This window comes from Lichenostomus cassidix, chromosome 9 (genome assembly GCF_008360975.1).
Source record: "Lichenostomus cassidix isolate B80296 chromosome 9, HeHo_3.0, whole genome shotgun sequence".
Lineage (NCBI taxonomy): Eukaryota > Metazoa > Chordata > Aves > Passeriformes > Meliphagidae > Lichenostomus > Lichenostomus cassidix.
This window is the reverse complement of record NC_139490.1, coordinates 14,319,703-14,343,616: the sequence shown is the minus strand read 5'-3', so window position 1 is coordinate 14,343,616 and position 23,914 is coordinate 14,319,703. Positions and strand designations below refer to the sequence as shown.

General features: G+C 36.2%; 1 protein-coding gene across 3 annotated transcripts in view; it reads right to left on the bottom strand.

The window, feature by feature from the left end:
- The window catches only part of ATR (ATR checkpoint kinase), a 76,526-nt gene that overhangs the window by 13,335 nt on the left and 39,277 nt on the right, over positions 1-23,914 (bottom strand). For all 3 annotated transcript variants that reach the window (XM_085069513.1, XM_085069512.1, XM_085069514.1), the window contains 29 exons: positions 22,562-23,451; positions 21,370-21,557; positions 19,992-20,186; positions 19,549-19,775; positions 18,310-18,462; positions 17,968-18,166; positions 17,129-17,388; positions 16,534-16,724; positions 16,329-16,429; positions 15,845-16,016; positions 15,029-15,196; positions 13,990-14,184; positions 13,463-13,648; positions 12,912-13,004; positions 11,365-11,495; positions 11,032-11,175; positions 10,065-10,158; positions 9,192-9,317; positions 7,510-7,716; positions 7,194-7,307; positions 6,715-6,830; positions 5,721-5,841; positions 4,709-4,846; positions 3,365-3,572; positions 2,698-2,876; positions 1,681-1,845; positions 1,235-1,326; positions 577-668; positions 1-178 (listed from right to left, as the gene is read on the bottom strand). In XM_085069513.1, coding sequence (XP_084925639.1) covers positions 1-178; positions 577-668; positions 1,235-1,326; positions 1,681-1,845; positions 2,698-2,876; positions 3,365-3,572; positions 4,709-4,846; positions 5,721-5,841; positions 6,715-6,830; positions 7,194-7,307; positions 7,510-7,716; positions 9,192-9,317; positions 10,065-10,158; positions 11,032-11,175; positions 11,365-11,495; positions 12,912-13,004; positions 13,463-13,648; positions 13,990-14,184; positions 15,029-15,196; positions 15,845-16,016; positions 16,329-16,429; positions 16,534-16,724; positions 17,129-17,388; positions 17,968-18,166; positions 18,310-18,462; positions 19,549-19,775; positions 19,992-20,186; positions 21,370-21,557; positions 22,562-23,451 — 5,323 coding nt within the window. The remainder of the gene's footprint in view (positions 179-576; positions 669-1,234; positions 1,327-1,680; positions 1,846-2,697; positions 2,877-3,364; positions 3,573-4,708; positions 4,847-5,720; positions 5,842-6,714; positions 6,831-7,193; positions 7,308-7,509; positions 7,717-9,191; positions 9,318-10,064; positions 10,159-11,031; positions 11,176-11,364; positions 11,496-12,911; positions 13,005-13,462; positions 13,649-13,989; positions 14,185-15,028; positions 15,197-15,844; positions 16,017-16,328; positions 16,430-16,533; positions 16,725-17,128; positions 17,389-17,967; positions 18,167-18,309; positions 18,463-19,548; positions 19,776-19,991; positions 20,187-21,369; positions 21,558-22,561; positions 23,452-23,914) is intronic.

The window sequence follows — 23,914 nt, the reverse complement described above, 5'->3', positions numbered from 1 at the left end:
CTGATAATGTGTTCATATCCTCGCTGATAGGATCCTCTTTCAAAGCTTGCTGCTGAAAGAGGCACAATCTGCTCTGCTCGAACAACCTTGAGTGTCTCGTAAAAAGCTGCTTCATTTTTCTTCTTGGCTGCTAGTAACAAATGTCCCAGTCTGACACTCCAAGTAGTGGACTTCACATCTTTGAGGAAAAAAAGAAGACTGCTTCTTTAAGCAGCTTAACCTGAACATGCTAATTTGTCTTAACATACATACTACTTACTACTACTGGAAAAAAAACCTTTTTCTCAGAACTAATTAATTGAATGTTAGTAACAACACTGTGTAATTCAACTCCACAATCCACCCAGCCAAATAGACCCAAAAGATATATGTGCTTGAAAATTCTACTCAAAGACTATATAGGTTACAATCAAATACAGTTACAAAATCCAGAAGACAGTCATAACCAACCTTCCTACCAGCAAAATCCAAGATAAATGACAATAGTTGCCCCTTGATTCAAGGTGATTAAACTAAAACATACAATTGTTCAGGAATGCAATGAAGTATTTACAGTTTTACATAATGACAGCTTACCTGAAGCCAAATAATTTTCCAGTAAATCCCATTGTGACAGTTTCCAGGCTGCTTCCACTCTGTAAGTATTCAGTTCAGAAATCCATTCAGACCTATTAGAAGAAAAAAACCTCAATAAAACTCTGTGCTGTCTCCTCTTAGTATGTTAATCCTACATTATATTAGCAAATATTCTCTATATAAAACTTCCCTTACTTGGAAAGAAGCAAGATCAGCTTTCTTCTAATGAAAGTCAGTAAAACTGAAGGACATGCACTGATAACAAGTAAGAGCTGTACAACTTGATCCCACAAATGCAATCTCCAAAGAGTGTATTTAACTTCTGGAACACATCAAAACCTAATATCTTTCAATCCATTTATTCTATTAGACTACAGAATACCAATGGAATCAGTAACAAGGGAAACAATTAAAAGATTTGATCTAAGAAATTAAAGCACATACCAACACTGCACACAGTGCAGACAAGAGCTATGAGAATTTCTGGACTTCTTGAAATAAATAATTCATAGATAAAGCATTCAAAGTTTTCTAGTGTCACACTGCTAATTTAGTTACAGCTAATAAGCCTCAAATGTTTGATAATAAGCAGAAATGGCTACTGAGACAGAGATTTATACCAGAGCTTCATATTATTCAAATAAACTGCTTACAGTACCTGTTTGCAAGCACACCATTGACCTGGGTAATTACAGTAGATAACTGACCAAGGCCTAGCATGGACTTCACTACACCATGATAGTGAATAATCTAGAAATAGGAAAAAAAAAACCAAAACAACAAATGAAAACCCCACACATACACATTAATGAAATTCATGGCAGCCTGAAGGAGGAATATGCCCATTTGGGTGCTTTTTAGAATATGAAAATGTATGACTAATTGCACCATAAGCTACATAAACATTCAAAAAATCCAGTAAGAGATTTGTTTCAGTTCATAAGATACTTTCAACAGCAACAATTATTTAGCAACTGCCATGACAAACACTTAGATTCCTATTTTACTTATATATTCTCTAGTTTTTTGTTTGCCTTAGTCTTCTGTGAGCTAGTAAGATTAAAAATATTTTTTAAAAAAGAAAAAAAATTGCTTTTTCTTTACCTGATCAGGTTCCAGCTGGATAGCTCTATCATAGCAGGCTGTTGCATCTCTTAACAAGCCAATACTTTCATGTTCAAGGATTTGCTCTTTGAGAGACGGCTCTGCTTTCCGAATGGCGCTCACCCCGGCCACTCCATCTGGCTCGTGCATGGCAGCATACAACTTCTGTATTCCAACAGAATTGGACATGGACATTAAAAACCACAGGAATTTATTTCAGAGATAATGTGCAAAATCACACAATTTCTTGAACATGGAGCACACACTACTCTGGTAGGACTTGGTGGCGATAAACTTTGATGGAAGACGTCAGTTTTGCCAGACTCCCTGCAAAGTTGAGCCCTTTTGCTTAGCATCAATAATACTTATGATCTCATACTACAGATAGAGAAACACATGAAGTTATCTGAAACCATCTATATAAAGAACAAAATAAATATCCTATTATTACAAGATAGTGTAAAGATGCAGATTACTTTAGGTGAAAAAGCAACATCTAAGTTTTTCAAATCTGAAATGTCACTGAGGAATATAAACCATAGGGGACCACAAACAGGATGATCCCACAGGTTAAAATACTTCTTTAAACTAATTTATATAATTTACAACACCTTCAGTATTGGCTCTTTTTCTACTTTAGAATAAGCCACTTGGAATTTCTTCCAATGTGCTTCAGCTTTTTTATTTGTTATTATAGTTGGCTGTTTTCTGACAAAAGGCACAGAACCAACTTTAAAGCAGTAAATGCTATACTACTGACAAATCCACATTTAATTATTCTCAGGATTTTACAATCTTTTATTATACACTAGAAAGCTACTAATTCCTTTTCATATAAAAAGTATGCCAAGCAAGAGAAATTACTAAATATTGCTGAAACACAAATGACTGAACACTTGTATCCAACAGCAAGTGCTCAAGTATTTTCTTCTTCCCATCACAAAGAAGAATTTGACCAAGATTTATTCATCACAGACATTTTCATTTTAAAATAAAAACCAAAAAGAACTTCAGAACCTGAAGAAATCCAAGATGTTCCTGAATGTTTTGTTTCTTCTCTGTGATAAATGATTCAAAGTGCATCACAGCCCTTGTGTAAGCCTTGGAGCGAAAGGAGGCAACAGCCAGTGTGTCCTGAGGAATGAGGTCTAGAAAACGTGTCACATTTTGATATTCTCCATAGTCCTCACTTGATGCTATTGAAATAAAGACATATTGAAAAGTCTGTCAACTGAGGTTTCATTTATAAGAATTATCCTATGCATCAAAATTCAATTAACTAATTTAACTATTTACTGAGATAACTGTACTTATTTAAGAACATGGTTTTCTTTTCTCTCAACAATAATTTATTTAAAACAATTCTGGTGAACTTTCTACATCTTGCAAGACAGCACAGAATATTGCATATATAATATTGTATTCAGTTAAACTGAATTTTTAGAAAACTAGAAATTAACATTTCATTGTTTAAATTTTAAATCTGCATTTCTTGCAACAGGCATTCAGAACAATGCATTTGGGGTGGGAGGGGGGGAAATTAATATATTAAGAAATTATAAAACAGATTACATATTATACTAATACAGCATTTGTAAATGGTCATAATGTGAAGCTGCAAATGCAAATAAAATACTTCTTGAAAAATGTAAATGCCATTTTTAATGAAATAAGCATCACTCACTTTTTAGATCACTTCTGTCTTTGCTAGACTTGCCAGTATTTTTCTCAGCAATGAGAACTTGAAACTTATGTCTAGCCCACTGAGTGAGATGATCAAGCATGGAGAACACTGTCTGTGTGCTGAGCTGACTTAGATCAGATGCACTGTCTTCGAGTCTCCTGGTGGATTGGTCATCGTGTTTCAGAACAGCCATAATCTCCATGTAAACCTACAAAGCAAGGTATACAACTGTCATACCAGCAGCAAAATAGTAGGAAACAGCAATTAACACAAAAGTCAAACTAAAATACTAGATATTTTAAATGTATATTTTAATAATGTGGGGCTTATTTTCATGATCTTGTTGTCCCACAATCTCCAGAGAAAGAAATGGCAAACCAAGTAGCAGCTTGGAGATTCCATACAGGGAAGAAGGCCTTTAGGTTTCAAGACACAACAAATGCTATAGCACCTCTTCCACAGATACAATACTTCAAGGTTTCATAAGAGCAAAGTTATCTATTGGTTACTAAATCACACACCTACTTTTTTTTTGCTTATATTTAAGTAAATGCCATGACAAAATACCTATTTGTTTTAGTCCACAGAATATGAGTTAACATACATAACCAATGCTTATTGTGAAGGTATTTGTTCACAGAAGAAAAATAATCACATACCTCTACACACACACAATGTTTAAACACAGATACTTTAGCTGTGAAATTTCAAATTATTGGATTGTAAGTTATATTTTTCAGTATCTTCTAATTTCTTTGTTTCACGCAGTACATGTTTACAAAAGAGTTCTTGCAAACTTGCATGTCTCTGTACATACATGAGCACATGCCCTGACAGCTCAAACTGAAGGGAAGCAGGATGATTCTTCTCTCCCACCCCTGCTTTGCTACAACACATCTATGAATCCTGCTCCACATGAATTTGGTAGGTAAACAGTTTATCCACTTAAACTGTAATTGTATGCAAAGGAGAGGAAAAAATTATGGGTCTAAATTCCTGGAATTGTATAAGTTCAATTTCCTGGCTATTTGTGTTGCATGCTTCCTCTTTGTACCACTCCAGCTGTTGATGTTACTGGAGTCATAATTAACTACATAATCTCTCATCCTGGGCCCAACTGAGGAAATAGATGGAAATCCACAGAAAAGCAGCTCCAACACAAACTCGTGTGAATATATTAAAAACCCTGTCCAGAAAATTTAATTATTAATATACAAAAAGGAGTTTAACACCTAAACAATTTATACATGTAGGCCTACAGTAATTCTGCAGAGCTGAGCAGCTCTTAGAGAGAACATCTCCTGGCCATTACTATGAAAAACATTTTCATCTTACACGTCTCACCTCTTGTTGATCCTCTTGACTGCATCCCAACAAAACATAGACAAGGATGTGTGGAAGCAGATAAATCGTCACTTTATAGTCATTTTTCATCATAATACTGCAGCAATCAAAAACTTTTCTGGCAAGATCATGTCGTACCTATAGAAAAATAGTATTTCCAGGAAAAACATAATTACAAAAGTGCAAATACATTAATAATTAATAATTTCCTTTTGTTGACAAACACAAATTCTAGTCCACTAAATAATTTTAAGATACCTGTCTCCTACAGAAAGTTCATCAGACTTAAACCTGGGACAGTGCTGCCAGATGGCAGCTGCTATTACATGTAGCAACTGCTGATAGCACAAAAAGACAGGTAAGCAGTGCTTGAATTTCCACTTTTCCATGTGTTTTAGACCAATGTGAACTTGTACTGTCTTTACAAAAACCTTAAGGCTGAGAGTTTACCACTACACTCAGCTTCTCTTCTGCCCTTAAAAGCCTGCAGAAAGTAGGAAGTTATGAAGACATTCAATTCTTCTTTGTCTGAAAGAGGACAATTTACTTATTGAGCTATTTTAATTCAATTAACTTCTTACAGTGGTTGATTTGGAAGTGAAATTTTCAGTGGGTCAGATATTGGAAAGGGAAAGAAAAAGAAGAGACAAGTGCTTTTTATGTGCTGGGACTGTGGAGCTACAGGGAAGTCTTTCCAAAACTGAGAAGGTAAATCCAGAAGCATTTCAGATATTTTTATCAAGCATTTGTCAGTGCCTTCACTTTTACAAGAATCTTTGGACAAAGGCAAGTTTCCTTGACTTTTAGCTTTGACACTGCCTGTGAAGCCTTGTCAAGAACCAGTGCTAGGGAAGGGAGAGCTTCAGTAGCCTGCTGAAGAAGCAGGGAAGTTCTTTAAGAGCCTGTAGCCAACAGACATATTCTGCCATCCACCCCTGACCTGCAGAAACCAAAATGCAGCTCAAGAACTGTGTTGCACAGAGCATTAAAGAAAGCAGATTTATTCTCTTACCTTTGTTATAAGGTAACCTGCCCAAGTTGCTGACCATTCTGCAAAATTAACACCTAATTTACTTAAGTAAATTGGCTTCTTCACTTTAGACCAATTTACAGCCTTCTGATAACTCTTGTACCTGTAGTTTAAAATATCCATTTAATAAAGTAAGTTTATATTTAACATAATAAACAATAGCACATTGTTAGCTATGAAATTCTCTCATTGGAACAATATTAAGTTCCATCTTCTGAATCTTTAAAAATAGAATTAAAAAACACACTTTCAGTAGTCAACATCTTTTATTCCAGAGCTTCTTAAAATGAAATATGAAATAAAAATTCTCATAATGTTAGGTTGTATGTAAGTATATTTCAAAGTGCTATTCGTATCAACTTTAAGAAATGCAGTTTGATAAATATTTGAGTACTACAATCTTGAAAGAAAAAACCCAGAACATACATGAAAGCCAAGAAAGGCCAAAAAATCTGTTTTCTAAAAAGGTAAAGCTTATCACAGGTGAGCATGACTGTCTTAATGAGGAAATAGAAAGGAAACATTGATTATTTCAAGTTAAGGCACAAACATAATTTGAAGTTTCATTTTGTTGAATAAAACATAAAAATAATGTGAAGAAAAAGTCAAATTAAAACTAAATGAGCTCCTCCTACTTCTATAAAAGGTAGCAGTAACAGGATATTAATAGATTTGAGTACAGAGGAAAGAAAACAAACAAAAGCTTCAAAACATTGTATAACCCAATGCTCTAAGGACAAACAAGCAGCACCGGGCAAAGTATGAGCTCTGAGTTTTGCTTATTTGATTTAGAGACAATTAAATTCAAGTAAGTGCTAATTCAGCTTTTTGTAGAAAGACTTTATTTCAATTTTGTCTATATACATCACTCTTCCTAGAAGAGTGACAGTTATTAACTTCATATGGTTTTGTAATAGCCTGGAGAAAAATACATTTAGATTTGTTATGAGAAGACATAGCTTAAGTTGTCACATACCGTGTGTTTAAGTGAGGTTCCAAGATCTCCTGCACATGCTCAGGAAACCTCCTCCAAAGCCTGGAGCCAGGGCACTCAGTGTTTGTCTCTCTACAGTCATAGATGGACAGTAACTCCTGAAAAGGCAGGGTTTACATCACCAAGTTAGCACTGAGAATTTTTATGACCACAGTACAAAACCCCAGGTATGTGATCTTAGAGGTCTTTTCCAACATGAATGATTCTATGATAAATAATGAGAGAGGTTATGTCTCTCAGATGTCTCCTAAAATATTGTGACACAAAAGCAAATTAATTTATCTTTATTTTACAACTCCCCAGAATTTTAAGTGCACCTTCTGATTTAAAGCTGTATAGGATGAAGTTTCAAATACTTAAAATATGTACTTCAAAATTAACGTTTATATTGCATAATTTTAAGTTCAGTGTTACAGAAAATAATTTGCAAAATAAACGTAGGATCTAACCACACATCTTACCTGAATTGCATACGCTGCAGAATCCTGAGCACGAACATTATCAGCATAAGCAAGGAATGCTCTGGTCAATTCCATTAATAATCCATAGGCAAAATTTGGATCTTCCACTCCAGCCTCAATCACAAACAGAATGCCAGTTTTATTAAAACAGAGTAATAGCTGCATCTTTAATCACTTGGAAGATTGACTCTAAACTGTTTTAGGTGAGACAGCAAGTACAGATTTTCAACAGGTTTAGAGATACGAGGTTTCCTACCCCCAAGGACTTCTAGAAGACCCCTAATGCTAAACAAAACACTATTGCAACTATTCTTACCACAAATGTAAAATGTTTTCCTTGAGTTTCACTTGTTGAAAAATCGAGCCTGCCAGGGTCTATGGCTCCCAGTTCACCTAAACACTCTCCACAGAGCAGTCGAGCTTGAGAATTTGCATCCTGGCAGCCGATGAGAAGCACAGTCACCAGCTGGGAGATGACTGGCTCCACAGTTTCACTGTCTGTTACATACTTGATCAATTTTTCCTAGGAAGTTGGATAATAAAGACAAGTTATTCTACAACCATGTTGACGGTAAATAATCTTGGAAATTTTCAGTCTGTAACTCACTTCCAATTTCATTTAGCCATGACTTCAGGTTAGTGATTAAAATACTGCCTTATTGTAACTATAGTCCAATTGCTAATTGCTAAGTAATCTGCTTCTTACTCTAGGAAAGACTAAACAAATGAATGAGGGATTTGGGCCTCAGTTAATAATGCTACCATGGCCAATATTGTATTTCATTATCATACACCTCTCTACTAATTTCATTTTCTTTCTTTGTCTTACCAAGAACCTCTCTTCTTTTCTGCATTTTCTTTTTCACTTATTTATCCCTTTTCTTATGTGTTCCAATACTTCCTCCCAATTTCTTTCATGCAGCTGTTGTCATACTTTCTGGGTTTGCTGCCATTTGCATTCTTAATATTTGCCATTTCTTGGCCATTTCTCCACTCACAAGTCCTACAAAGCCCAGGGTTTCAAGTCCTTTAATCAATGCCCATCATTTTAATTGGGTGCCTTTCTTTTTTGTTTTGGCCCAGCTTTTCTTAGTTTCACATTTAGTCCAAATACAGAAAAACATAAAGATGTTTGTCATTTTTATGCTTAATGAAAACTGAAATCAGAGCCAACACATCAGAGCAAATAGTTCCACAAGCTGTGGAACTAATTAATTTTGATTTGCTTCAATTATTTTGCTAGACTTCTAACTAAGCAAGACATGGCAGGATTTTGCTGACCTGAGCTGCAAGAATTACTGGTTGGCCAGGAGTATACACAATGATTGTCTGTTCTTTTAGCTAGATTTTTTTTTTTTTTAATTTCTGGCTAAAGAGTGTCCCACAATCTTCAGGGCACAGATTTATTACTTTTTCTAATGGGTCACATACATCCTCTGGGCTAATAACCACACAGATTTGTAAAGCAGTATCTTCAATCTGTACATGGCTATAACATTTATTTGAATATGATCAATGGATTCCAATATTCTAGGGTGGAAGACAAAGAAGAAAGGAAAAAAATGAAGGTGTGAGGTGGTCAAATACATCTTAATTCTTTCAGATATTACACACTCACACACAAACTTGCTTGCTTTTATGTATTAGGCTCCTGATGCAAAAGCCATACAGGTCTAAACGGAGAATCAGCCCACATAACAGATTGCTGAAATGGACTTCTTATACACATCTTTCCTCAGAGTTGAAAAAAAAAGAAAAAAAAAGTACACTAGCCTTGCTGAAGCAGCATCACAAAGATTTGAAGGATTTGAAAATCCACCTACATGGAGGTATCATGAAAAAGAACCCATTTTCCCCATTATATGAAGAAACAACTTAATAAACTCAGGAGAATAACCCAGTTCAAGTGAACACCCAGTAACAATAAGGAGTTTTAGACTGTTGGTCCAGATGCTAACTTGATTTATTTTTAGTTCTGCTGAAGGAGGTTTTCTATACCTGGTTTCTATACAATGTTTCCTTCAGGCTGGTGAGGGCATGAATCCGAACATCCACATTCTCATGCTGAATAGCTTTCATCGACAGCTGCAGGGCTGTCTGCAAATCGGTGCTTTTGGAGGATTCCTGAACAACACATGATAAAAGAAGCTAAGTATAACAAGAATATGATTGAACAGCGTCTCTAAGACCACAAGTAAGAACACATGAAAACAACTATCTTTTTGCCTACATTCTCACCTATATCCATATACCATTGTCTTCTTATCTATTTTTTAAAATGTTTTCCACGAAAGGTGCTATATTTTGCTTTTGGGCAAATATAATGATGGTGTAAACAAAAATTATAAAATCAGAAGAAAATGCTTTGCTTCAAGCCTATATAAAAGCAAATTAATTTCTACTTTTGTTGCCTCATTCCCACAAAAGAATTGCTACTTCCCATCTATTACCTAACCATTCTGAGGACAAGCAAAAGAAACAGACCATAGAGTACTCCTAAAAAGAGGCAACCCTTGCTCTCTGTAAAGAGAATATGGAAAATGGATCAAATGGAAAGGAGCTTCTCCTGTAACACAATTATTGCTATAGCTAAGACTGCTAACTTCTAATCTTAAAATCTCTCACAAAAGAGATGAAAAGCCAGGATGGAGGAGATGCTACAGAAACACGAATGTTGATTACTTTTGTAATTCATTCCTAAACAAGAATCAGAAACTGCTTCAAACTATGCCTGCAATATACAAAACCCATTTTGTGGTGGAGTTAGGTAAATACTATTTTCACTTAACAATAAACTTTACATATTTCCCTCAGTCATTGTGAATTCATTTGATGCATTAAAGCCAACTAAATAAATAAAAGAAGTTGTACCTTTCTGTATTCCTGAAGGACAACCTGAACTTCTTTTAGTTCAGGAAGGTCAGGCAGAAAATATATTTCATGTAGAAAGTCTCGTACTGCATCCCTAACAGTTACCAAAAACATTGCAAAGAATATGGCAAACATTAGTTGAATCAGAAAAACCTTAAAAACCCATCAAAAGAGAGCAATGAGATCTCTTTCAATATTCCTAATATTCCTACTGTGGCCTTCTACAAGAGCCTTGTTATGCCCTTTGCCACCTTTTATTGTGAAAACTGTTGGTATGATACAATGCAATGAAAATGAAAACCCAAGGAAAGTAATCAAGATATTAAGTATCAACATGCCTAAAAAACACCAACGTACTTTTAAGCTACAAAATGTAAGATGAAAAAGAATTAAGACTCAACCTTATCTTCAAAAAGGTTAGGTTGTGAGAATTAAAGTATTTTGTAATAAACGTTGATTTTATTTTCAGTTGGTGTGACCATTTGAAGGGACCATTTGAAATCTTACTCAACATAATAATCTGTGCACTTCATAATTAGAGCTCCAATTATTGAAAAAATAAAAAAACTCATTTCCTCCCCATTTCCAACTCTGTACACTTCTCTCTAGCTTAGAGCAAATATTAGCAATCATCGTTACTCTGTGCAGGGAAGTCATTTTCCATACCAGCAGAAAAAACATACTCGAGGAAACCTGGCAGAGTTAAGTGTCTGAATGGGTTGTAATTTGGCCACAGCACCCTATATTTTTGTAAGAACAATATAAAAACACCTTTTTAGATAAGGCTATCACTTGTCACGTTTCAAGATCTCAAAACAATTTAGAAAAGGGGGAATTTTAGAGAACAACAACTATTCAGCAGAAAAACAAGTTTTCTCATCTCAGTTCTGGATGACTTGAATTTAGAGTTATCCCCATTCCTATTACAGGATTCAATCCATGTAACTGAAAATATTTTGTGCAGTACCTGTTCTCCACTATGAGGAAGTGGAATATTGCTGTGGTTTCCTTGGGTTGGATATGGATAAGGGGCAATAACACCACTATCACATGGCTGAGCAAGGAGCCAAGGTAGGAATGGTCCAGACTTCGAACAAAACAATCCCAGGCTCTGAACAAGAAAAGACAACTTAATCAATGATTCTTCTCTGCAGAAAACCTTTTAGGTGAGTCATGAGAAGCATTTTAAGCTATTTGAGTACATGGTTTAGATTAGTGTCCAGAACAGAACAAAACAAAACAGTGTACTACAGGACAGAAATGTCAGAGGTGTCACTGTTTGGGTTCACCATCAGTTCACCTGCAACACAGCTCTGGGAAGTCATCCTTGTATCTCAGAGCTGTTCTCAGCGTGGTCATCATCTTCACTCTGACTGAACTGACGTGTTTGGGACCCATGAGCTTCATTAAAGACCTCAGACTATTTAAAGCCTAGACGTAGAGAAAAGTCATTTGAATGTATTAGGTACTAAGTAAAACATGTAGAAGTCATATTTTCTATTAAAATCAGGCTACCCTTGCTTAAGAAATCATACTCTAAGACATCACAATTAGTTAGATGTTTTAATAAAGAATTCAGGTTTAGAAAAAAGAGAATGAAAGTGAATCTCTAATGACAGGATTGTAACAAAACCCCACATTATTTAGGCTGTTGACAGACTGATGAGGCAAGAACTGTGGACACCAAAGGAGTTAATGATTATAGATGTCTATTATAAGACATGATTAATTATATAGCCCAAGCTGAAAAGAGAAAGCTTAGGAAATATAGAGAAAATAAACAAGCTTGCATTTAAAAGAAAAGCCAAACCAAGAAAACCCCAACAGAACTGACAAACTTCTCACAAGCATACAACTTCTGGCAAGCATCAGGGAACAGGTAATAGCTCAGCTGTCAATGAAAGACAGAAGAGAAATACTGAGATGCAGGAGGTATTTCAGTCACAGTAACACTACACCAAACAAGGTAGTAAAAAGTCCAGCATGACAGATCAGTAACACAGGAATAAACCTGAGCTTGAGAAAAGGTCATGCAAGGGGAAACTCACCAAGAACAAAAAAGAAAAGAAAAGACAGAAACAACAGCAGGTGCAGCAAAATAAATGCTATACAAATTAAGAAATTCAGAAAGCGTGAAAAAGTGGGGCTATGAAAATAAGAACATTTTAATACGAATATTTGAGAAGCAAAAAGCTACCAGAAAAACCACAGTCTATCAATGTAATGGTTACATACATTCTAGCACTGAAAACTTCCTGCAGAAATCATCTACACAAACTCTGTGAAGTGGCTAATAGGCTGAACTTGTGGTTAGAAGCACTCCCTCAGCAGAATTTACAGACTTTGTCTCAAGCTGTGAGCTCTAATTTCTCTAAATGCTCTCTACTGCAAAGCTTACAGGAGCTGTTCTGTGAGAACCAAAACTAAAGAAGTCCAGTTTCACTTGGATTTGCAACTTCTTTTCTTTACCTTTAGCCTTTGGTGTCATTATATAACCCTGTGCAGTAATTCCAGTTTTCTCCTATATTCCCTCATCCTCCCACTGCTGTTTGTTTCACACACTAAAAATCACACACTTGGATTCCTCCCCTATAATTATTAGTTGACCCACTTGTTACATACATCATGTCTGACTAAAATACGTAGTACACTATCTGACCATTCAAGAAACAAAATAAAAACTTCTGAGCTTACACAGAAGTCCTACCCACAGTGACACTATCAGTTTTAAAAAATAATTTTGGAACCTTAGTATCTTTGAGATTTCTGTGACAGTTGCACAAGTCTGTTTTATTAAAATAGTCCTTGCTTATTTTTATTTGAATATTCAAAATTAAGTTTACACACCATTTTTTTATCCTCAATGCCAACGCTGGAACTCAGTAACTGCATGTTAAAAAAAGCCAAGATACCAAGCAATTTCGGTTGCAGATAATCAGCCTGTATAGGGAAAAAAAAAAGTCAAAAACCCAAATAGTCTTACAATAACACGTTCCTAAGCCTAAGAAATTAAAACACGGGTGTGAAATTCTAATCCTGAAATACAAATGAGAAGAATCCCAAATACATAAACTGCTACTTAGGAAATACCAGTGTTAATGACAGACATCCCTGTTAGGCTGTGGGTTTTGCCGGTTTTGTAGGACCTTAGGATTTGTGTGTATGTTGTTGGTTTGTTTGGGCACTATTTGTTATGATTTAGTTTTATGCATACAGATTTAGTGTGATTTAGTTTTATGCATATGGATCTCCCTGTTACACGAACACTTAATATGAAATGCCAGCTTTTCCTCCACTTTTTGCCTGAAATTATATTCAGAAAGTGGTAAACTCTCTTCACTCTCACAATGGGGAAAAAAAAATGAAAAAACTGAACATGAATATTTTGATGTCCTTACCATTTGTTCTGGTGAGGTTATTTCTCTAGGTCCCTGATAGGGATCATCATTAGAGGCAAATGAAGCCAATATGGACAAACCATTGAAGACCTGCTGGTAGTGCTCCCCGATACGCAGCAGCAATTCATTATGCAGGCCCTGGTAGTCCTGTCTCAGCAAGCTGCCCAGCTCTATCTCAGTCTCATTCTACAGTCAAACACAAACAGAAACCACATCTTCATTGAATCACATTGAAATTAGCACATAATTGTGTGGCATTGGGCTCTGGTTGATTTATTACAGAAATCAAAGAAAAGCTACCAATCAGCTCAATGTTGGACAAACCAAGTTTCAGAATTTGATAAAGTTCTTAAAATATCTTAGAACCTTTTCTCAGACCCAACAGAACCGATTATAAATAACAAGAAAAAAACTTCTGCATATACAATATCCCAACCTATGCTTTGCTATACCTTAAAGCAGAAAGCTCACTATGCATCAATTGTTGCTCCTACTCTGCAGGTGTAACAGAGCAAATACCAATTTACCTTGAGGTAATGCAGTGCCCGCTCAAGCTCATCCTTGGTGCAGGAACAGACCAAATGAGAGAAGATGTATTTGAAGTTATTGATTAAAATCTCTCTTCGGCTCACATTCAATTGCTTTGCTATGGTTCTGATAAGTGTGGAGGCTGCAGGACTGGCCTTGGCTGCAAGGTCAGGAAGCAAAACTTGCAGGGTCCGCTGGTAAATTAAGAACAACAGTTAATGGAACAAACAAACAAACAAACAAACAAAGCAATCCTCCAAAACCCCACTGTTAGGGTTAGTTCCATTTGTGTTAGTATCACAACACATGTGTCTGGTCATAACTATAACCATTGGTATAAATAGGAAAGAAGATGAAAAAAAGATTAAAAAAACCCAAAAAAACTAGTAAAAATGCAGCCAGAATGCATTACTTTACGAGCTGCTTCACCTAAGCAATACTAAGAAATACGTAAACAAAGTAAGCTAGCATTTTTTGTGTTCATCCACAAAAGGAAATTAAAAAAAACCAACACACCCACACACACAACACTCGCCCAACCTATGATTCAGCTAGAACACCGCTTACTTAACAGCTGTGCATTTCCTATCTACCAACAAGAAAATACAAGTATGATTATGAAGCTATTTAGGCTTCCAGTAAACCAAATATCTAACCAGATCAAAATGAGCTGTATCCATAGAACTGTAGCTTTCTTCTTTTGAAATAAGAAAGCTGACACCATGCAAAATCACACCAAACAAAGGATCCCTCCAAGTGCACTAAATCATTAATATATACTTAATGAGTATTCTAGACTTTAGCTCATTATCTGTCACTCTTGAATTGGCACTGTAGCCATCCCTCTAAGTCCTTGATAAAACTGTTCCTCTGCATTTCAGCTCTCAATAGCTGCAACCCCAAAGTAGTCTATACTATAACAAGCAACTGTAATTAGAGGAACACAAATCTGGTCCGTGACATTCACAGAGAAAATGTGGATTAAAATTGAAATTCACAAGTGCACACACAAAGTATCGAAAGAACTGAGCAACTTACTGAGAGAAAGCGATTCAGATCTGGAAAATCAAAAACACTGGCAATCTCAGATAACATGTCCAGAGCCATTTCTCTCTGGTGAGCAGCTGTTTCCTTCTGCAACTCATTGCCCTGGCATGGAGCACTCAACACCACCATCTGGCTGGAGTGCAGGGATTCCACTAGAAACTAAGCATGAAGAAACAGGTATTTAGCATTATTTTCCCCTTATTCACTCCCTAAAATTAAATACAAGAGTTTTGTCTATGTATCTGTTTTTCTCTCTCCTTTATTGCACACAGATCTATTACTTTGCAACAGATTATTACTTTGCAACAGAACTGGATTATCATCCACTTAATAATTACATACAATTTCACAACCCTGGATTCAAACATTGCATTATTTAAAAATATTCAAAATTGGAAAAGTCTGGTTTTGACCATTTTTTTAATAATATAACTTTTGTCTTTAGGTAATGGGTATGGCAAAAAATCTAAATCAATCATGGCAGAATTACACTGGTGAAATGCTGATTTCAATTCCAATTTTAATACCATAGTATCTTACAGCAATAGTACTACATAATTCAAGAACCTCTATTTCAGAATCTAGAGAATAAATTCCAGCATCTAGGGAATAAACCAGAAAAGGAACACTAGCGAGGGAAGATCATGACAAAGTCAAAGATTTCCCATTCCTTCCTGAATGTTTGTAGGGGTCTTTTTCTTAAAATATTTTCTTTCTTGTCCTACAAGATTTCACCTTGAGCAATACTACAATTTTTACCTTTAATAGCATTTTCAGAATTGCATGTCTAAGTGCATGTCTTTTTACCTGACAGATTGGCTTCTTGTACTGACTGAAAAAAGCCTGCAGTTTGATGGCCTTGGCTGCTGCCAGGGCCCGGATTTCTGTGTATGCTGCTCCAGCCACCGAAGCTGATTTGGACAACAAGCAGTGCAACAAATGCAAGAGGGCAAATGGTACCAAATCTCCTTTTGAAGCCCTTAGAAAGAAAGCAGAAGGAAAAGAATTAAAAAGGAAAATTGAATTGTTGCATTACAAAATGACTTAAGAACATGCAATTGCCATCATGCAAAATGAGTCATGGTTGTATTTGCATGGCTTATCTGTACTTCCTATGACAGACAGAAGAAAATGAGGGATGTTCCATAGGAATCAACAGCTCTGCACAGCTGCAATGGACTCCGGGCAAAGGCTGACTTCAAAATTAGCTTTATCTTACACTAGAACAAAAGGTTACTTTGTATCACAAACTGACACAACTTGGCAATTTTTAAGATACTATCAAAAATACCTTCCAATATCTCCTGTTGTGAGAATCAAGGTATCTTTAAGCTCATTATTTCTTGATATTTTGGCATTTGTGTAGGCTTCTTTCATCCTTGAAACAAACAGCTGGTACATGGAAAACAAAACAAAAAAAAATTTAGTGTTAGACATTAGTGAAACAAAAATCCTAGTAAGTTAGGAACAAAACCAAAAAATAAACATTAATTTACCTCTTTTATGAATCCTTCTTCAGAGTCTAAGGATTCTAGTATGTTCTTTATGCAGTCACTGAAAGCCACTCTTACATCTTTGTCTGGATCTTCCATTAGATTTAATAAAGACCCAACAAGAGTCTTCACACTGGACTCATCAGTATTAAAATCCAGATGTTTGCAAAGATGAGGTATATTTTCTATAAATGCTGGGTGGCATGGTTGGAGGAGGAAAGGAAAACATATTTTTAATACTTTTTCAAAAGCTACTGAAGTGCACAAGAGTGATGCAAACAAGCAATAAAGCACACTACTTTTTTAACCAAAAGAATAAATATTGAAAAATCAGAGAAGCTATTTAAAATTCAGATTTTATCCAGTATTACAGAGTTAGATATAGCCATAGACCAAATTTAAGCCAAGGTAGTTTAAACAGAATATCAGTGACAACATTAAGTATCAGCAGTGATATCAACTGAATGACAACATTTCAGACCCCAATATAGCTATTAAAAACCCAATACAGAATAAAAGGAATGGAGAACGTACAAAAATAGTGACTTAGTATTTCAGATGGAAGTGTAAAAATACTACTAAAGGCAAAGCCACATACCTAGCTTTACTGAACTGGGTGCTTTGCTCTCAAGGAGAGTAAGAAATGGCTTGAAAACATAGGCTTGCACAGAAGAGGTTTTTCCATGAGCAGAAGTCACAGTGAGGCTGCTACACAAAATATCATGAGTAACATCCTTAACAGCAGAGTCTGCTAAGGAAGGTTGTACATGGAATGGACCAGAAAGACAGCAGGATAACTTCCCAACTATGGCAGCACAAGCCTCCTTGACTAGCTCAGACTCATCTTTGATTTGAATTCTGGAATGGAAACAAACATGAAATCATTGTAATAGATCATTTATCTAGAAATTTGTTTTTGTACACTGTCTGAGTTCTCCAACTGTAGCGACAGTACTATCAGGACAACTTAAGGATCTGTCTAACTAAATTATCTTTGACCTTTTCAGATCACCTCCATGTTCTCTTAAATGTTTGAAGTAGCACTGGCCATGGTGAATCTGGCATGCTGGAAAGAAGAAACTGAACAAAAGGACAGAAGACACCAAAAATATATACAAAAGGCAGAGAAACTGCAAAGATTTTAAGAGATGTGGACAAATATGACATAAATTTCACTGACAAAGATATCTCCTTTCCCCTCCTTAATTTAAATTGGGATCTTTAGCTATCAAATGAACTTGTACACTGACATGGTAAGTGAACACTATTCTGTCATACAGACCTCATCATGTGCACCTATCCTGTTGATAGGATTTCTGAAATTAGGATCTAGCAAATTTTGTATGAAATTAACATTTATTTTTGTGCTTATACTACATTTATTATTTGCCCATTTTTCCTCTTGCACAAAGACAGAAAATCTGCATTAATACATACAAAAGAGCTTTGGGAATCATGCTGCCGGACTGCACACTTGGTGGATGAAGCAGGAGAGAGAATCCTTTAACACAAGTAGCCCGAATTACTTCATGGGGACTTTGTAGTGCCCAGTGATAAATGGATTTTCTCCAATCCAGATGAATGTTTCTTGGGAAGAGAGATAGAAGGAATACACAGTGTGACTGGGTTTGGGGTGCTAAAGAGAAAAAACAATGGAAATAATTACTAGATTTAAACTTTTAATACCATCAATCATCATAAGAAGGCAACTAAAAAAATTTTACTTTAGAACAATCATTCCAAAGTGGAACTAGGCTTAATATACTTCAACATACTTACAGAAACTCTGTGCAGTTTTTTGACTCAAAACTAGAGGACCAACGCCCAAAACAGATGGCTTAAAAGGAGAATCATCGGGATGGCTGTAAATCCAGGGCAGAGACAGCATTTCACATAAGTTGTCAAGAATCTGATCACTCAGTGGAACTTTCACTAGAGGAAAAAACCAACAGAACAACAACAAAAAATATACTTTTTCAGCTCTATAGTTTATAAAACACTTTATGTTCTTAAGTTGCTACAAAATGTTATGTTTTCTATCAACAAAGACTAGTATGACTATTTCCACATGTTAATATCCTACTTTTTAGATATGTAGTAATAAATCATGTAGTGCTAAATCAGAATAACCTAAAATCTCATGAAACAGGTGACAGAATGTAACCCATGAGCAACAGAATGAATATAACTTTGGTATCTCTGGATTTGTGCAAAGACACTCAGGTGGACTTTGGGATGTCTGATAAGCTGAACTCATATTAACTCATTTTAGTCTTAGTTACTGAATCTGTCGTCCATCCTACTAGTTACATTTAAAAAACCCATGGAAGTACTCAATATTTTTTATACACTTCCTGTCACTGTTGAGCAGCTAGCAGAGAAAAAGACCCAGATTCTCAGTCTGGCATAAAAAAGAGGGCTTTTATTTTATTTAATTCCAACTTATATAGATTTTTCAGAGGTCACTCAGATTGGTCAGTCAGAAACCTCCCCCTAGGCCTGACTGGCCAGGCCTGAACTGTCCAAATCTCGAGACACTGTTTTTAATAACATCCAAACTTTATCTTTGTTTATAAAACACAGGAAAAATTTCTCATGGGAAAGACCTGTGCTAGCCACAACTTCCAGCATGCCATATTTGCTGAAGTTGGTCACAAGCTTTGAAATCATTGAGTGGAACAAGGATAGTAAGATATGCTGCCTATGTCTGTCTTTAAAAGAGAAGTGCCAGAAGTTTGTTCCTTTTTTACGTATTTTCAATATCCCAGTGTATTCCATTGATCAGATAAAAATCAATAGAAGTACAGACAAAAATTAGTAAATCATGTTCAAAAAGGAATGCAAATGAAGGTCTCTAAACCAAAAATAATGCTATTTTTATTTAATCTTTTTTGTAAGTAAGTGCAAATACTAGCACAAGTTCATAATTTCAGTACCTCAACCAAAACAGACTTAATACAATCAGATGCATTCCTAATTTACAAAACAGAAGACATGCTAACTTAAAGGATTTCTTACCTTGTGCATACAGCAAAGCGTCAAAAATTTTCACTATTCTGTCAACCACTTGTTGTAGATTAACAATCTGCGTAGCAGCCTCTAACAGGTTTCTGCAGATTTTTACTACTCTTGTGGTAAAATCAGAGGAAATCCACTTGAACTGTACATTCACCACTGAATCTGAGGAGCTTGGAGTATTCTTACTTGTATCAGAGTCACATGGATAAGACACTTCATGCTCTTTACTGTTAAAATAGAAAGCACATCAATGAAACAAATGCAACAAACAACATTTAATATCAACAGCTTGTAAGACAAGTTACTATGAAAATGTACTTCTTCAAAACACACAGGACTCAACCAGTATTTATCCTGCCACACAGACAAGCACTAACCTACACAAATCATAACGAGAGTTACAAGAAACTGTTGGTCTCACAGTTTCCCCTTGGTTTCTTTACCTGGTGGTGTTTGTTGGGGGAGAACAATGAACTATGCACAGAGCAGCCAATCGCAGAATTGCAGCAATCCCTTCGACAGTCTGAAGAACATCCCCTGACAGAATTTCTTGCTCAAGGACAGATATTAAGGATGCAGCTTTCTTAGTGATGGCATTCCATAGAACACTCTTCAGTTTCATGTTTACAGGGCTAAGTCTGTAATTTGACCATATTAATTATTTCCCAACACATATTTTATTTCAGAAAAGATAAATAATCATAGCAAAAACAGAGCTAATCCATACTTAATATAAGGATTAGGAAAATACCAAATGGAGCTTTATCTTAAATGTGTTCTAAAGGAAAAGATCCTAACTCTGAATTGAAGTATGACTCATATCAGACTTATCTGAAAGGCTATAAATGTGTAACTCTACAATCCTTGGAAGGTAACCATAAAACGGCAAACGTTACACCCTTCTTGGAGAAAGGCAAAAAATGAGGATCCAAGGAACTACAGGCCTGTCAGCCTAACCTCAGTCTCTGGGAAGATTACAGAAAGAGTCTTCCATGAACTCATTTCTACCTGCATGAGGGACAAGGTGACTGCAAACAGCGAGTATGTGTTTACCATGGGTAAGTCATGCCCTTGATTCCTTTCTACAATTCCTTTCTCAGTGGAGAAAAGTGAGCTGGTTTTTCAGAAGACTTCAATTGTCTAGAAAACTAGGCTGACAAAAACTTCGTGAAGGTTTGTATGACAAGTCATGCAACTAGCAAAAAAGCCCCAGTGTAACAGAATAGACTGAGAGCTGACAAACTAATGAGCAGCTTTGGAGAAAATGACCTGGTGAGCTTGTGGAAAAGTTGAATATTAGAGCAGTGTGACCTTGTTTCCAAGAAGGTCAACTACATCCTGGGCTGTACTCAAGAGTGAAGGCTGATCAAGAGCCCACACCTGGAGCAGCATGCCCGAGCCAATTTTGAGTGCCCAAAGACAAGAAAGAGATCAACTACTGGCACAAGTCCAAGATAATCAGGGAACAGAGCACAAGCAGAGGCTGAGAGAACTGATTTTGCTCATCTGAGCACAACCTGACTTAACTAGACCTGCTTTAAGTACATCCAGTGTAACAGCACAGTGACAGAATTCTGTCACACTATGGATGCTTGTTTTCAGTGTGTAAAAATGAAAATAGTTTTCACTGAACACATTAAATACAGAGTCTCTTTAATTAAGTTTGGCTTAAAAATCACCAGTAGATTTTGATCCCTCAAAATACAGTTTTTTCCCCAGAAGATCTTTTCAAACTGGCTGTTAAAAAGAAACTGTCTCAAGAGGTTGTCATGTATTATTCAATAGCCAAATTACTATAAAAGTAGTTACTAGGTGTCATACATTAAAGGTGCAGGTGATTTCTTTGGTTGCTTTGTGGGTAGGCTTAGTCGTCGTCTTTTCTCTGGAACTTCATCACCGTTGCTGCTCCCCCCATCAGTATCAGAGCTCTCCAGCTGGTTCTGATGAAGCTCCTGAAAGATTTCTTCTGCTTGTGTTTTTAACGCTGTATAAAGTGGACTCACCAGATACTGGGAGGGACAAACAATAGAGGTACCATGATGTATGCTCTGCCTTACTTAAAGATGTGGTATTGTTGCTTCTGACTTAAAATATAAAATTGCAAAATATTATGATGAAAAAGTTCTTTAAAACCTTTCTGCTCAGAAAACTTAATTACAAGATGAAACCTCTTATGAGCAATGAATTTTCCTGTGCTGCTACCCGAGAGGATGTAGCTTGTATGGCTGTTTCCCAGTTTCTGCCATAATGCCTTGCTATCAAAGCCATCAAAGAGACACACAAAGTTTAACAAACAGGTAGGATACACACATGAATGTACGGAGTAGGGGAGCATTCAGCATCTTAACACATCAGCATATCATTATCAACACTTTGTTATGGCTTTTAACCAGAAGAGTGTTTATTTAACTTGAACATAAGGAAGTCATGACACACTGGCACAGTTGCCTAGAGAGGTGGCATATGCCTCCTCCCTGGAAACACTCAAGGTCAGGTTGAGTGGGGCTCTGAACCATGATCCAGTTGAAGCTATCTCTGCTCATTGCAGGGAGTTGGACTAGATGGCCTTTAAAGGTCCCCTTTAACCCAAACCATTATTTGATTCTATTTTAATTCAAACTTTCTGTCTACCTGTCCCTAACAAACACGACTAAAAGCATATGGTTGGAAAGTAAGAGCATCTCAAACGAATGAAAACTACTTGCAAAGCTGTCCTCACATGAGCATACTCTGGGCCTTACTCCTATTTCATATTATGATTATGGACAGACAGATGTGCCTGCATAGCTTATGAACAGTTTAAAACATCTAAAAAATGTAAGAGTCCAGCTACATCCAACTGATTAAAAAACTCTGACCTCTACAAACATGTGAAACAGTTGAGGAAAAAAAGGAGTATCAACCTAAATATCCAGCTAAAAATAGCATTTCCGAGATTTTCTTCTTTGCATAGGTGTAGGTTTTTGTATCTTATCTATTTACACAATAAATTCAGTTTTTAAAATTAACCTACCTCTTGTTCTTCCTGAATTCCAAGCACATTCACAAAAATTCCACATATGGTACTGATACGGGCTTTTCTTACTTGTAAGGCAGATTCATAGCCACCTGGGACAAACTCCAGAAAATACTGCAGTATATGGCAAAAAGCAGTTTTCAGCTTTTCAGACTGAAGACACCTAAACACATCCCCTTCAAACAATGAGCAGAGCTTCTCTAACAGCATATTCAAGTAGACAGGTTCAATATTTTTGTAAGAATCTGCTTCAAAAGGCAGCAATGTCCTCACCAACAGTAAGAGCGGTTCTCCAAAGAGTTCTGATTCCTCAGAATCCATTTCAAGTGCTGACTGCAGAATTTCAAAAAAGACTGTGAAGAAAACACTGGCCAGCTGTTCTGGTGGTCCTCCTAAATGAATTAACTTTACCACAAGCTTCATTGCCAAAGTTTTAACTTTTGGACTGCCATACTCCAACAGGGAGCAGCCTATCCCCCAGAGAAGAATATCTTGTCTTACAAAAAACATATCTGCAACAATATCTGTCAGAATAGACATTAATACAACTTCCAAACAGTCTATATTGGGCATACCCAGCAGCTGTAATGGTGCCAATCTTAAATATCCCACTTGGTCACTTATATTGCTTGAAAATCTCTTCACAGTCACTGGCCACACCAGGCCATCTCCCCAAAGATGCTTCTGTCTGTCTCTTTCATGCAAGATGATTAAGTCTTGAAAAAGCTGTAGCAAGTCTTTAGTTAGTGCTTCAAAAATTGAGCAACTCTTCATTTTAAACAGAAAAAGTAAAGAGCAGATGACATCACAAATGTTCTTGTGCAATGTGTTGCAGTTTGGAGCTGCAGCAATACGAAGAAGCCTTGTTATGATCCAGTTACTAAATTCTAGAACAATAAAAAAGAATCTTTATTATTCAGATAAAAACTAAACACTCCAGTTGAGCACTTCCCTGAGAGCAGATCACTTATCAGTAAAACTAAACTCCTTGAGATAAATCCATGTAGGCTCAGTAAAGGGAGTCTTCCCTGGGACATCTACTGAGCAGATCTCATTGAAAATGAGATCTCAGAACATGGGGCTTGGGAATGGAAGACACACATTTTACACTGGTATTTCCAGACATTTCTTATGTCAAAAAAACACATTCAGGCAATGAGTACACGTACAGCATATCCCATCAACACTATACAGTAGTGTATCTATGCAATGATGATTTATAATTGTCAAAATCCATCCTGATAAATTTTCATTATCACAAGTGCTAATCCATTCATAATATTCAAAGTCTATCATCATATTCACTTATAAATTTTTAATGATGAACATACATATCTGCCTTCCCCCCAT